At 45.6% G+C, this 15774-nt stretch overlaps 1 protein-coding gene across 1 annotated transcript in view; it reads left to right on the top strand.

The window, feature by feature from the left end:
* The window catches only part of LOC137635280 (uncharacterized), a 153494-nt gene extending 137788 nt beyond the window's left edge, over positions 1–15706 (top strand). The window contains 3 exon segments of the mRNA XM_068367741.1: positions 11580–11691; positions 14490–14985; positions 14988–15706. Coding sequence (XP_068223842.1) covers positions 11580–11691; positions 14490–14985; positions 14988–15655 — 1276 coding nt within the window. The 3' untranslated portion in view covers positions 15656–15706.
* Positions 15707–15774: the final 68 nt, after the last annotated feature.

Below are 15774 nucleotides of genomic sequence, written 5' to 3'. Positions count from 1 at the left end.
ATGCTCTGCATTCAGCATGCTCTGCATACAACATGCTCTACTTACAGCATGCTCTGCATACAGCATACTCTGCATTCATCATGCTCTGCATACCTTACCGCATGCTTCTCAACATATCTTGGGTTGTTGCCAACTCACTAGACTGTCAAGCAGTTTCATAACGTTGCCTTCTAGTCTGCTGCTTTTGCACCAGTGAACCCTCACTCAGAGAACTTAGCTTTTCTAGGATAAGGTCCCTGTAGATGAGAAAGTTCTTTTCTCCCTCCTTCTGATATTCCCTTGAGGACTCTGTCATTTGGAGGGAGCCTTTAGCTGCATAACCTCTTATGGACTTTTATTTAAGCATAACATGCTTACAGGGAAGGTAATGGTTCCACTTCAGCCGCTAATCCCGTCTGTTACCACACCTGCTCCCATAGACCTTGAGCTGTGTTGCATGACATGCAGTCCAAGCTTAGTCCTTGTTAGAGGATTTTTGTTTACGGAGTCAATGTGTCACGGGGAAGACGTTCAACAACCAACAGAAGGGACTTGTTGTGACGCAGTGCGGCAACCTCAGCAACCCGTTAAGGAGTTGTCTGTACGACCCAGATAGTCTAGACAGATTCGGGTTGTCACTGTACTTCCTCGCTTGCCCATGATTGTCAGTTTACAGACTGTGCAGCAGTATCATGATCTTGTGTCCGGCTCCGTCAGACGACTGGCTTTTAAGAGCTCCCACAAGTCGTCGCTGTCTGGAGATTTTCAAATGGACTATGGATCTGACCAAGGAACTGGGCCTCCTGGTCAATTTTGAGGAGTCTCAGCTCGTTCCATCCCAGACCATTGTTTCCTTGGGTATGGATCTTCAGAGTCGAGCTTTTCGGACTTGTCCGTCGGCCCCAAGGATCTTCCAAGCCCTAGAATGCATCCAGAGCATGCTGAGAAGGAACCGATGCTTAGTCAGGCAGGGGATGAGTCTAACAGGGACACTTTCATCGCTGGCCCTGTTCATCGAGTTAGGGAGACTCCACCTCCGCCCCCTTCAGTATCATCTAGCTGCTCACTGGATAAAGGACATGACGCTAGAGACGGGCTCAGTTCCTGTTTCCGAAGAGATGAGGTCTACTCTAACGTGGTGGAAGAACAGCATTCTTCTCAAGGAAGGTCTACCTTTGGCTGTTCAGACCCCCGACCACCGTCTCTTCTCGGACGCATCGGACACGGGCTGGGGTGCGACACTGGACGGACAGGAATGCTCGGGAACATGGAATCAGGAGCAAAGGACACTTCACATCTATTGCAAGGAGTTGTTGGCAGTTCATCTGGCCTTGATAAACTTCAAGTCCCTCCAGCTTAACAAGGTGGTGGAGGTGAACTCCGACTACACCACAGCCTTGGCTTACATCTCCAAGCAGAGAGGGACTCATTCGAGGAAGTTGTTCAAGATCGCAAGGGACCTCCTCATTTGGTCAAAGATCGAAAGCTCACGCTGGTAACGAGGCTCATTCAGGGCGATATGAATGTCATGGCAGATTGCCTCAGCCGTAAGGGTCAGGTCTTCCCCACAGAGTGGACCCTTCACAAGAATGTTTGCAGCAGACTTTGGGCCCTGTGGGGTCTGCCAACCATAGTTCTATTCGCTACCTCGATGACCAAGAAGCTCCTCTTGTATTGTTCTCCGATTCCAAACCCAGCAGCAGTTCGCGTGGATGCCTTTCTGCTGGATTGGTCCCATCTCAACCTGTATGCATTCCTGCCGTTCAAGATTGTCAACAGGGTACTTCAGAAGTTCGCCTCTCACAAAGGGACACGGTTGACGTTGGTTGCTCCCCTCTGACCCGCGAGAGAAGGGTTCACCGAGGTACTGCAATGGCTGGTCGACGTTCCCAGGACTCTTCCTCCTAGAGTGGACCTTCTGCGTCTACCTCACGTAAAGAAGGTACACCCAAACCTCCACGCTCTTCGTCTGACTGCCTTCAGACTATCGAAAGTCTCTCAAGTACTAGAGGCTTTTCGAAGGAGGCAGCCAGAACGATTGCCAGAGCAAGGACGACATCCACTCTCAGAGTCTATCAGTCTTAATGGGAAGTCTTCCGAAGCTGGTGCAAGGCCAATGCAGTTTTCCTCAACCAGTACCACTGTAACCCAGATTGCTGACTTCCTGTTACATCTAAGGAACGTAAAATCCCTATCAGCTCCTACGATCAAGGGTTACAGAAGTATGTTGGCAGCGGTTTTCCGCCACAGAGGCTTGGATCTTTCCTCCAACAAAGATCTACAGGACCTCCTTAGGTCTTTTGAGACCTCAAAGGAACGTCGGTTGTCCACTCCAGGCTGGAATCTAGACGTGGTCCTAAGGTTCCTAATGTCATCAGGATTTGAACCGTTCCAATCAGCCTCTTTTAAGGACCTCACATTAGAAACTCTTTTCCTCGTGTGCTTAGCAACAGGTAAAAGAGTAAGTGAGATCCACGCCTTCAGCAGGAACATAGGTTTCACATCTGAAACGGCTACATGTTCCTTGCGGCTCGGTTTTTTTGGCTAAAACGAGCTTCCTTCCCGTCCTTGCCCTAAGTCGTTCGAGATCCCAAGCCTGTCCAACATGGTGGGGAACGAACTAGAGAGAGTACTTTGCCCTGTTAGAGCTCTTAAGTACTATTTAAGAAGGTCAAAACCATTACGAGGACAATCAGAAGCCTTATGGTGTGCTATCAAGAAGCCTTCTCTACCAATGTCTAAGAACTCAGTTTCTTACTACATCAGGCTTCTGATTAGAGAAGCAAATTCTCATCTGAAGGAAGAAGACCTTGCTTTGCTGAAGGTAAGGACACATGAAGTGAGAGCTGTGGCTACTTCAGTGGCCTTCAAACAGAACCGTTCTCTGCAGAGTGTTATGGATGCAACCTATTGGAGAAGCAAGTCAGTGTTCGCATCATTCTATCTCAAAGATGTCCAGTCTCTTTACGAGTACTGCTACACCCTGGGTCCATTCGTAGCAACGAATGCAGTAGTAGGCGAGGGCTCAGCCACTACATTCCCATAATTCCATAACTTTTTAACCTTTCTCTTGAATACTTTTTATGGGTTGTTCGGTCGGCTAAGAAGCCTTCCACATCCTTGTTGATTTGGCGGGTGGTCAATTCTTTCTTGAGAAGCGCCGAGGTTAAAGGTTGTGATGAGGTCCTATAGTATGGGTTGCAGCCCTGTATACTTTAGCACCTTTGGGTTGATTCAGCCTCCAAGAGGAACGCTGCGCTCAGTAAGGAAGACGAACTTAAAAAAGAGACAGAGTAACGGTTCAATTCGACTTCCTTACCAGGTACTTATTATTTCATTGTTATTTGAGATAACTGTTATATGAAATATGGGATACTTAGCTATCCTTTAATCTTGTACACTGGTTTTCACCCACCCCCCTGGGTGTGAATCAGCTACATGATTATCGGGTAAGTTTAATATTGAAAAATGTTATTTTCATTAGTAAAATAAATTTTTGAATATACTTACCCGATAATCATGATTTAATTGACCCTCCCTTCCTCCCCATAGAGAACCAGTGGGACCGAGGAATAATTGAGGAGGTGTCAACAAGAAGTACTTGAGTACCTGGCCACAGGTGGCGCTGGTAAGAACACCCCCTTCTAGTATTGTGATAGCTGGCGTATCCCTCCATAGAATTCTGTCGGGCAACAGAGTTGACAGCTACATGATTATCGGGTAAGTATATTCAAAAATTTATTTTACTAATGAAAATAACATTTTTCTATGACATGCTTCTTTTAGCATTTTGCTTACAAAGTAGTCAAGTTCCATGTTTCTGGTCTGAAGAAAATAGTGTTATGTAGGTGGTTTTAAAATCCATAACAAATCCACATCTTTTGAGACTGCTTTGTCTCCTGAAAAAAAATTCTAACGTTCTTGAAAATGGAGATAACCTCTGACCTGAGGACATTCTTTGACGATGCTCTTTCTCTCTTTTGAGACTAACCAGCCCCTGGTTTCCACTGGTATGCCTCAAGTTAACCCTTTTCTTAAAAAAATTAAAAGGATCAAGGGTTTGTGACTCTGCTTGAGATTTTAACTTGGCTGCTTCTGCTCTTTTTGAGCAAACTTAGGTGTAGGACAAGGCATGACATTGTTGGTTATTTTGGGAAATGGTGTTGGTTCCTACTATAGGCGACTGAAGCCTTTTGAGAGAAGTGCTTCTTCTTTCTTAGTTAGGACCAGAATCCTTTCCTCCATTTCTCTGGAAGTGAAGTGACTATTGTCCCTTGCATTATCTTTAGATATATCCTCTAAACCTTGGGGAAAAAGAGATTTACATAGATCTTCTCCAGATCGCAATCACCCGGCCTCACCACGAATTTAGTTTTCACCAAATTCTGTAAACCCTCTTAAGTATGCTATTGCCTAGGTGATCATCTGGGATCCTCCTGTGGGTCCTACATCCTAAGAGGACGTGACTGAATCTAGATTAGATCTCCTGTTGTAAGATGGTCTAGAATGGAGGGAAAGCCTTCACCCAATGGGTTGGTAACTACTTGAGCATTCTTTTTCTTAGGGAGAAAGACTTAACATAAACCAGTAAGTTCTATGAAGCATTTAAACTCTTTAGGGTACACCTCTAAAATGGCACTACTGCCTGTAGGCAGAATGAAGACTCCTTTTTAACAACGTACAGTATTCTTTATTGATTCTGAAGCCATCTAGTCATTTCAACTGCTGAAGCAAACATTGGTCTGAAAGATAAGCCCCAGTTCCCATTCTCTCTCTCTCTCTCTCTCTCTCTCTCTCTCTCTCTCTCTCTCTCTCTCTCTCTCAAAAGAAGCAATAATCTCCAGTGTATCCTTAAAGTGTCAGTAAAACGCACCACAAAATAAATTTATACTTTGATTAAATCAAATTTTGAGAGCAAGCAAAAACAGGGTATTTGATTTCATAAGCTGGCCTCTTAGTTTCAGCAGACAAAGTAACATATAGAGGAGAAATATATATATATGTAAACATTCTTATGTTTATGTATATATTTGAGTATAGAAATATAGTAAGTTTCCTTTTCAGTGTTTGTGCGTAGTGTACGACATCATCTCCGTATGGTTCTAAGGCCCCCACGGTGACATTTTATGGGTCGCGATCTCTCCCTTGGTCTTTCGGTCCTTCCTTCGGCTTCCAATTCTCGGGTGCCGTGGGGATTCATCATCACTGGACTTTATTTATTAATCTGTTTTCTCCTCTGTTCCTCCTTCTCTACGGGGAACTTGGACTATCAGCATAGGGAACATGGGAGTTAGCTTGACTACGGTCTCTCTCTCTCTCGAGGTCGTTCACCCTTTTATTACTACTACGTATTACGGTAGCTTCCTTCCCGTTGCGGGTAGAGTTGCTACTCCGTTTATTTTGTCTCAATTATTTTTAATCAATCTAATTGTATTTGTTAACTTTTCAGCTTCTGTCTAGAACGCTTCCCTTCAGGGTTCATTCGTTCTGACGTTTAGTGAACATTCTTAGATGAATTACATAATTATAATTCTGTTTTTGTTACAGTGCTCCGCCTTCCCCCCTTCCCGTGAGTGTCAGTGGGGGAGGATGGCGCATTCCTGGTGTGTAATTCTTATGTTCTTTTCCCTCTGGGTTCCTCTTCGGAGTTCCCCCGGGCGAATGAATGTTAACTAATTATTTATTTTATTTTCACAGTTAACTATCTAGTTTTTCGTTTGCTTAATGTGCCAACAAAGCAGAGCTGTCCTGTTTGGGCCTGGGGCGTCTGCTGTTGCCGCCTCCTCTCTAGGACTTCGTCATGGGCGTGTTCCATTTTCCTAGAAGTTCTCCCGTGACAACTGTCAGCTCCTTAGTTCATTTAGAACGCTCAAGAGGTTCGCCTCCATGGGTGGGTAACTTCCCTTCTGAGGGAGGTTCCCTTCCCAGGTATGAGTTTTTTCCCCTTCAGGGGGGGGCAACTTCTCTTACCTTAATAATTCCTGGTTGTTTTTTCCTAGTCCTCGGGCGGTTATGCTCTTGGTGCTGAGCGACCGCTTTTTTAACCATGCTCAAGGGGCTGAGGGGTTGCAAGGCCGGACCATGGAATTCGTGCGATTATGCTCTTGGTGCTGAGCGGTTGCACTTGCAGCTACGCTCAAGGGGCTGAGGAGCTGCAGGAACTCCTCTTCGGAGGGTTGCTCTTTTTGGTCAGCTTGCTGATCCAACGGCCCTAAGGGGCGCCTTCATCAGTTCTTCTTGTCTCTTCTACGAAGTGTTCACCTCTCTCGTTCGCGAGAGAGGACACTCATAGAGACTCCTCTAAGGAGGACTCCCCTGCTGTTGTTGCTGATGTTGCTGAAGGCTCAGTTCCCCCCTCTGAACATCCTTCGAGGGGGCAGCTGAGTCCAACGGTCTCTCCTGCGAGTGTCTCCCCCTCGGGGGAGTTCACTAACAGAGACGACTCTTCGGAGGACTGATGATGGTGCTCCTGTCCGGGGTTGTCTTCATCTTCAGCCGCAGAGGATCCTCCTTGACGAGAACAGACCGTTGCAGCTGCTTCGCTAGTCCTGTCGGCAGATCATTCGTGATCTCCGACACCTGCCAGATCTTCTTGTCTTCCTTCTCCGTTCCTGGACGCAGTAGCGCAGTGGCCGCCACTCCACCCCGTTTTCCAACGGGCACCGATCCCTTCGGGGCAAAGGGCTTATCTCACAATGTAAGTCCCTTTCCTGCCAGGTTTTACCTGTGCAACTCTCCTGCGTGCTCGCGCGCAGTAGTTCACAAATACTCTCCTGCTGTGGACCAGACTTTTGCTGAATCAACACTCCAGCGACCTCCTGTAGCCGAGTCTCGCCGTAGATCTCTTGATCGCCAACTCTTCTGAAACCTTCTGTGCGGCTACGCGCCATGTGCACCAACGGTCTCCAGAACGCCCACGATCACCTGCTCGCCAGCGCACATCTGCTCGCCCTTTTCTGATGTGCGCAATGCGCGCCAACGTTCGCCCTCGTGCCCACGATCTCCTAATCTTGGCGCAGGCAGGGAGATTATTTCTTCGCTGAAATCCCACGTTCGCCTGCTCCCCAGCGCACATCTGCGCGCCCTTTCCTGATGTGCGTAATGCGTGCCAACGTTCGCCTACACACCCACAATCTCCGGATATGGGCACAGGCAAGGAGATTATTCCTTTGCCTCCTCGCCGTCGATCTCTCTGGTTCTGCACCCTCGCTGATATCTTCTGGCCGCGCAACTATGCGCCTACGATCTCCCCGGTTCCTGCCTCGTCGCACGCAGTTCAAGAGGTTCCTACGCTAGCGCACAGGCGCTCACAGGTTCCTCTGGACTCGCAGCGCCCTTCTGGAGTTTCGCGCGAACCGCGCCCAACTTGTCCAAGGAGAGCACCAGGAAGACCATAGAACTTTGCTCCTCCCGGGCACGAGCACCATCGATTCCCGGCTCACCAAGTTTCGAACTTGTGGGCAAACTCGATATTGAAGCATTGAGATGCAGTGACCGAGAGGTTCTTCTCGAAAGTCTCAACCGTGGATATCGGCAAGCTCAGACACTTTTCCATCCTTAGAAAGAGCTTGTTTGAGCCCAAGGATGTGGGACAAACAGCTGAGAGGTAGAGGGAATCAAATCTCGATTCACCCCTCCAAAGGCACTTACATCCGGACCCTACAAGCCTCCAGTGCCTCAACTACAATAGCCTCGTCGGCCTAGGACATTGGAACCGGCTCCGGCGGCAAAGACAAAGGTGTCTAAACAGCAGCCCCCTCCTGTCAGGGGCAAGAAGGACAGGAAGTCCTCCTGGGGATACAATAATCCTAGAGGGAGTGGCCAAGGCTGCAAACGCTAGAATTGGCAACCCCCCTGCCCCCCCAGTGGGGGGATGCCTAAAGTTGCGCGTTCAGGGTGGCAGCAACTCGGGGCCGATTCCTGCACGATCTCCGTGATCAGCCAAGGATATTGCGTCCTGTTCATAACATCTCTTCCTCCTCTGACAGGGAATCCAGTGTCGCTGAGCCCCTTTGCCATAGGATCGACAAAGGGGCTAGCCCTTCGGGCAGAATTCGAGACCATGCTCTAGAAAGATGCTTTCCATAAGGTCGTCGACGGCTCTTCCCAGCTTCTTCAGTCGACTTTTTCTTGTAAAGAAGGCGTCAGAAGGCTGGAGACCCGTCATCAGCTCTGAACAAGTTTGTCGAACAAACTTTGTTCAGCGTGGAACAGCAGTCATTCAGACTTGCAGTGAGACCACAAGTCTTCAGGTGCACACTGGATCTGGAGGACGGGTACTTCCAGATCCCAATCCATCCGTCTTCCAAGAAGTACTTGAAATTCAGCCTAGACAACAAGGGCTACCAGTTCAAGGTGCTGTGTTTCGATCTCTCCACAGCACCGCAGGTGTTCACCAGAATGTTCACCCTGATATCTTCGTGGCCACACAGGATCGGCATCCGTCCCCTTCGCTATCTGGATGACTGGCTAACCCCGGCAGTCTCGGAATCGACCCTTCTTCGACACCGAGGCAAGCCTCTGGGACTTTGCCAAGATCTAGGGATCATGGTAAATCTCGAGAAGTCTTCTCTTCTTCCATCCCAACAACTGGGATATTTAGGCATGATTTTAGACACCAATCTCCACAAAGCCTTCCCATCAGTTGATAGGATAGCAAGGCTGAGGAGGGGCGCAGAACCTTTCCTCAAACGAGGAGAGCTTCCAACCCAATCTTGGTTACGTCTTCTGGGTCACCTTTTCCTCCCTGACCCGTCTAGTTCCAAACGGCCGCCTCAGGATGAGATCCCTGCAATGGCGGCTCAAGTCCCGGTGGAACCAATGCAACGATTCCCCGGACACTCTGGTCCCTTGGGACCTGCGGAGCGAATGGACCCGCAGTGGTGGTTGTCCTACGGGAACCTTTGAAGGGAGTGGATCTTTGTGTCCTTCCCCTGCATTTGATGCTGTTCTCGGCTGCGGCAAAGAAAGGGGGGGGGGGGGGGGGGCACGTTCTGAACCAAAGGATCTAAGGCCTATGGTCAGAATCAGGAAGGTACCTCCACATCAATCTGCTGGGATTGAAGGCTGTATATCTAGCCTTCAACAGTTCCAACAACCCTGGCAGGGCACTCCGTGAGCGACAACACCACGGTAGTGGCTTATTTCAACAAGCAGAGAGGTACCTTTTCATAACGGCTTTCCCATCTTGCAGTAGAGATACTGAGATGAACCGTTTCCACTCAATACACTATCGGCTCGCTTCACTCCGGGCAAAGGAATGTGCTCTCCGACAGTCTGAGCAGAGCCTCGCAGATAGTGAGTGCCCAGTGGTCATGGGGACCCCTAGTAGCCAGCAAAGTCCTGACTTTGTGGACCTGTTCACGACAGCCTTGAACTTCAAGCTGCCGCTGTACTACTCCCCAGTCTTGGACCCCAAGGCACTCTGGCAAGATGCCTTCCTACAACGGTGGGACAACATCGACGTCTACGCCTTCCCACCGTTCTGTCTGGTGAGAAGAGTGCTCAACAAGACCAGACTATCGGTCAATCTGTCGATGACTCTGATAGCTCCGCTACGGCATCATGCAGAGTGGTTCCCGGACCTTCTGCATCCCCTGACGGGACTCCCGAGAGAGCTTCCCCCATGACACGAGCTACTCAAGCAACCACACTGCAACATCTGCCACAGAGCCGTAGCATCGCTTCGGCTTCACGCCTGGAGACTATCCAGCATTCCCTCACAGAAATAAGCGTTCCGCAACAAGTTGCAGAGCGGATGTCTCGACACCTGCGAAAGTCATCCGCAGGGGTCTACCAGGCGAAGTGATTGGTGTCGTGGGAGAGGTATCTCTCCCCTTGATGCCACTATTCCAGCAATAGCGGAATTATTGTATACCTGCGCGAGGGAATGCGCCTTTCGCTTCGGCGGTGAAAGCCTATTGCTCAACCTTAAGCCTGGCTTGCAGGCTGAAAGGAATAGACATTTCCTCCTCGCTGGTTCTTTCTTCGCTCATACGAAGCTACGAACTTACCTGCCCCCAGTCGGAAGTGAGACCTCCTCCATGGAACATGGTTCGGGTTCTTAGGGCTCTTCAGAGACCTCCTTGCGAACCATTACGCCAGGCTTCTGATCGTCACCTGACTTGGAAGATGGTGCTCCTGCTCGCTCTGACCTCGGCCAAGCGTGCCAGCGATCTTCATGGTCTCTCGTACGTCGTCGCTCATTCTAGAGGAGAGGGGGAGGTAACGTTCAGGTTTGTCCCAGAGTTGGTCACTAGTCTCAAAATCTTGGAGTCCGGACCCTCGATTTGACTCCTTCAGGATTTCAAGTCTTCGTTCTGTAACAGATGACCCAGACCATCTCCTACTACGTATGCCCAGTAAGGAGTCGGAGGTCTTATCTTAAGAACAGCTGCTGGAGTTCGTCCTCACGTGCAAGCCCTGTTTGGGAGCACAGGAAGGACGGAGAGGAGGGTCACCAAGAATACCTTTTCAGCCTAGATTCGAAGGGTCATCCATCACGCCCGGAATCCATACCCTCCTCCGTCACGTCGCCTTAGGGCACACGACGCCAGAGGCATCGCTACGTCCCTGGCCTTCAAGAGTAACTACTCTGTGATGCAGGTGCTACAAGCTGGAGTCTGAAAGCGTCAAACGACCTTCACAGCCTGCAGGACGTGACCCACAAGAGCTTCGATACGTTTTCTATCGACCCTGTGGTGGCTACACAACAGCTGGTCTAAACCTCAGGCTCCTTAATGGACAGGCAGCAGAAGGTTGAGGGCATTGTTACCCGGTTTTAGACTGCATGAATGAAAGAAGTATGTCTGGCCCTTACTTCTTCCTTCATCCTCCCCTCTCTTGGGGAAAACAGCATCCTGGGTTCTCTGCATAGCTGACCTCAAACCTCTGCAGGTAAACCGTGCTTCCTTGTGTTCCTAGTATTAAGATAATACTGTCGCATCCCCCATACCCTGACGAGGTGGTATTGGGAACGTCCTAGCCTAGAATTCCATCTAAGGGACTTCAGGTCACCTTCCTAGGACAAGTCACACTTCGTCCCTCCACACACGAGCTTATGTAGGTCGCACATTCCTTGCGGAGCAAGGAACTTGCGAGGTGCAGGGACTCTTTTTCTCGAGTGCTGCTCACTCGGATTCTGAGCCCCCGGGCAAAGCCAAAGCCAGTAAGGCTGGGACTTTCCACCCTTCCTAAGGGGTAAGTCACCCCATGTAAATAGCATGGTTTGTATTTCGGTTACGGAACAAATGACAAATTCGGAGATAATTTGTATTTTTCCTAATCATACAAACCTTAGCTATTTGCACATTTGCCCGCCAGCCCTGTCCCCCAAGGCAAGTCCTATCTCTAAGCGAAGTGAATCAGTTCACCGGTGTGTGAGGGGGGAGGGGTAGCTAACTACCTCTCCCCTACCCCCTTGCTAGCTAGCGAGAGGGTAGTTAACCCTCGTTAAAAATCTAATGGCTTGTCATTTCAGCTACGCCGAAAGTAATACCCCATGTAAATAGCTAAGGTTTGTATGGTTAGGAAAAATACAAATTATCTCTGAATTTGTCATATTTCATAAATCTTACTCATATCATTGTATCTTTACACAGAGTAGATGAAGTCCCCCAAAAAGTGGATGGTCGGAAATTTAACTGTTGTTTGGTTACCCATCATCGAAAGAGGCAGTTAAAAAGTTTAAGAAGATCCTTGGTTATGAAAAAGGTTAGTATAATTTTGATATCATTCTCTTGTACTTTGTGTGAAATTTCACTGTTGAATTAGTATTACTTAGTTTTTAAAGTAATTTAACCAAAAATAAACCTTTTCCATTAAAATTGGATAGCTACTGAGAAAAAAAAAAACTATCTTTTAAATGTAAATATACGTAGCAGTAGTTGTTTGATACATTTCTATATAGAAATAATTATTGAATGCTCTTGCACTTACTATTTTAAAGTCTTTTTCTTCCATAAACTAAGACTTGTGTTGTGTGAAAGGCCTCTTAAACTGGGGTTTACTTTTTCCTCATTTCTCTCTCTGCTGTTCTCATTATTGCTTTAACCTCCTCCTTGCTCTTTAACCCCTATTATTCTGTCTTTCCATGGTCTTGATTATTGAGAAAAGATACTGTTGCTGGCATTGGGATATATTAAGCCAATAATACAAGCTGGGGTGGTCTCGTCAATCAACCTATATTATTTGACCCCTAAATATATCCAAATGCCTGTTATATTGGTACCTGAAGGGGGAACTATGTTCTTGAGCTAGCCAATTGTTTTGTACGGATAGGATTCATAGCATTCTATCGTGTTTGCCTGCCTGTATGATAAGATTGGGGATGTATGTATGGCATTCCTGTAATGGTCCGAGTCATATCGATGGCCTACACTCAAGTCACCATAATCAGGTTGGTAATATCTCAGTGTAGTAGGGAGTGGAAACTTGGGAATCAGCTCATACTTGTACCATTGGGGGAGGAATGAATTTCATGAAAGGCTTATTGAATCTTTTTCAAGATTTTCAGACATTCAATAATCAAAATCATGGATAAAACTAAAGACAATTTTTTATACCTCTGGACATACTGATGACCCACTTTGCACAGACATGAAAAATTATCTTTCACAAAACAAAATGATGAAGGAAACTGTAGATCTCTGGCATAGGAGCAGTCGCTCTTGAAAAGGAAGCAGTTGACAGGTGTTACGAAAGTGACCTTGTATCAAATAATTTGACTCATAAAAATTAAATTAAAACAGTAATAAACTAAATTAGGCTACGATGAAAAAACAATAATCTCCATATTCTACAAATCCAATTGAATAGGCCAATCATCGTCATATCTTAACGCACCATAGTTCTACACATTAAAGTGCTGTATGGTTTGCTGTTCTTAGTTCTATATCTGAACTGGCTAGCGGCAGATACATAAGACTTGATTCATTGTTTGAAATGGCTCCCTGCAGGGGTATTCAGCACCATTGGTGTAACCTTATCTCTGGAGGTTATCCCCTGTCCTACTATTTTTTGTTCTTCCTCTATTCAGGTTGATCCATTTCCTCTAGGTAGGGGAGAATCCACAGGGTGGGTCTTCACTAGGGTTAAGGAGGGCATTATTAGTGGTCTGACTGTCACTCGCTATCCATTTAAGAAGTCTGTATTTTGATAGGTCTGAGGTCTCTAGTTTTTTTACGGTCATGAAGCTCTTCCGTAATTTCAGAGGTCTTCTTGTTTCGCGGTGGTTGGGATCATTTGCTTGTTTAATCTTTTCATTTCTAGCTATGGCATCTCAACTGATGTCAGGTGGTGGGATGCTGGCCAGTCTTTACAAAGTTGATAGGGGTGTTGTTCTCAATACTGTATATCAGTGATTAGTCAGCAGGCTTTATTTAGCTCAGTATCTACACTTTTTGTGTGACAATCTTTCCCACACAGGAGCACAATATTCTGCAGTGGTGCAACTTACTGCTAAGGCTGTTTGCTGTTAAGTTTTTACATCAGCTCCCTACTTGGTGGATGCCATTTTTTGAAGGCGGTTATTTCAGGTGGCCAGTTTTTTTTCTTGAGCTTGTTGGTATGCTCATTTAAAGTCAGTGTTCTATCAAAGGTTCAGCCTCAACCACCCCACAAGTTTCTGACCAGGATGGAGTGGAGCATCACAGCAGCATGTAAGGCTGCTCAGCAGTGGAGTTGGCAAGTAACCTATTATAGATAGAATTGAACAACCATTTTTCTTTTTTGGTCATAGAAAAGCGACATTAGGAGTAACCCATTTAAATGACTCGGGTTTGTGTTATTAGAAAAAATGCAAATTATTTATAAAATTTGTACTATTAATATTATGATTAAGTTGTATTGTTTTATATGCATACATTTATTATTATATCTACAAGCAAATATTTTTTTTACTATCCATGGAGTATAGAATTGTAAATACATAGCACCACTGATTAAGAGAGTGAACAGTTCTAAGAAATGATAGACTGTCTTCATTTTATTTGAATCTAAAAACAAAGTCCTGAATATCAAAACTTGTCAAAAATAACACTAAAATCAAAACCAATCAATTGAATTCCGTAACTAGAATCAAAGCATTTCTGTAAAACAATTGAAAATGAAAGATGGCATCTTCAAGGCCCTTATAAAGCTAAACAGCAAAGTAGGGAACAGATCTTCATTTTGTATATTAGTTGCTGCTTCAGCATTTAGTGAAATAAGATAATTTTCTTCACTTATACATGTTTGTTTTGCAATGCAAAATTGTCTGCAATATGGTCTGCATTGAAGATAGTTGAGCATGGAAATCTTGGCATGTTTCCAACATTGTTATATTTTAGATTGTAAATGAGAAAATATTTATTAGGGTAAGTTTGTGTTTTGTATGAGCCTTGAATATTATGGGGATTAGGTTTTTTAAAATATCTTTTTACCCCAAGGAACATCTTTATGAGAATGGTTAAAGATACTCTTAGTTGTGTACCTTGTGGTTTGCTATACATTTATTCAACCTTTGATTTCAGGTATGGGATGCTAGAAGAAAAGGGTGTTTTCCACAACGTACCAGTGATCGAGATAAGAGGTTCTACAATCCCAGGAGGTCTCGCACTCGTGACTGTGTACGAAGAGATATGATCAAACCTCCTAAGATTCCAAAAATATGGGATTTTCCTCTAGATGGTCCAATGAGAGTTCAGCCCCAAGCATCAGCCCTACCCTCAGAGGAGATGTTAAGTGCTTTTTCAGAAAGTACAAGTGACCATATTGAAAAAGTAAACCATGTCCCCAGTTCTGACAATATTGAGAAAGCTGAAAGTGCTATAATTAAAAGCAGGAATAGGAATTCTGAATTAACAAAGGCCCTTGAAAAAAGGCCAGATAATGCTGATGAGCCACGTGATCATAAACCCACCTTGCCTCTGCAACCAACGGTAAAGCGAAGTGAAAGAAATGCTAGAAAATTGATGGGTGGAGAGTACATAAGTGCTAAAAGTAGTTTACAAAGAAAGAGTAATTTGAAATTATTAGTACAATCGCAGATGTTCATTCAACAAGGACTGACAAGCCTGAGGGAACCTACCTTACTGGGAGTGAATCCACTTTTAGCAAGGCTACTGAATTACACAATGAAGGTTTATTTTCAGATAGTCAAGGAGGTAGGTCACATGAAGGAACAGTTCAAACAAGATCTAAAGTACCCTCTTTGGCAGTGATTTACAATGAGGGACATACTGCCCTTGAGGAGATACCTATGAAAGTTACTAAAGGAAATAAAGTGGATTGTGCCCCGTCAACCTCTGAAAGGGCTGCTCAGCCTTCACGTAAAAGATCTTTCGAGACTAGTTTTAGCCATCTTCTTGACGATCAAATTAAAGCAGAAGTATCTGAATATGAAGAGAATACCTTATTTGACCCAGAATCCATCAGAAGTAATAAAGATGAGTCCCAGGTTCCAATAAAGAAAGCAAAAAGCTCATCCACAAAGCCTTACCAAGTTAGTTTTCAGTATCTTTTAGATGATGAAGTTCAAGAGGACTCAACGGAAGTGGAGTGTGCGTCGAAGAAGGATGTACAATCTTTGGGTCAGGTTAAAGAGAACCAGAAAAAGGAACTACATTCCAGGACATCAAAAAGGAGATCAAGCTATGTTGGCAAAAACCTGTCTGCATCTTCAGGAAAACAGTTTTGAAATCATATGTTATTAATCTGTTTAGCAAAGACAAAAGGTGTAAATATCAGAATTTAATAGTCCAGTAGAAATTTTTATTTTATCTCCAAAAAAGTTTATTTTTTTTTATAGATGTCTTG

The sequence above is a fragment of the Palaemon carinicauda genome, unplaced genomic scaffold, assembly GCF_036898095.1.
Source record: "Palaemon carinicauda isolate YSFRI2023 unplaced genomic scaffold, ASM3689809v2 scaffold110, whole genome shotgun sequence".
In the NCBI taxonomy this organism is placed as follows: Eukaryota; Metazoa; Arthropoda; class Malacostraca; order Decapoda; family Palaemonidae; genus Palaemon; species Palaemon carinicauda.
The sequence above is the reverse complement of the archived record's forward strand: the minus strand, read 5'-3'. Positions and strand labels throughout refer to the sequence as shown.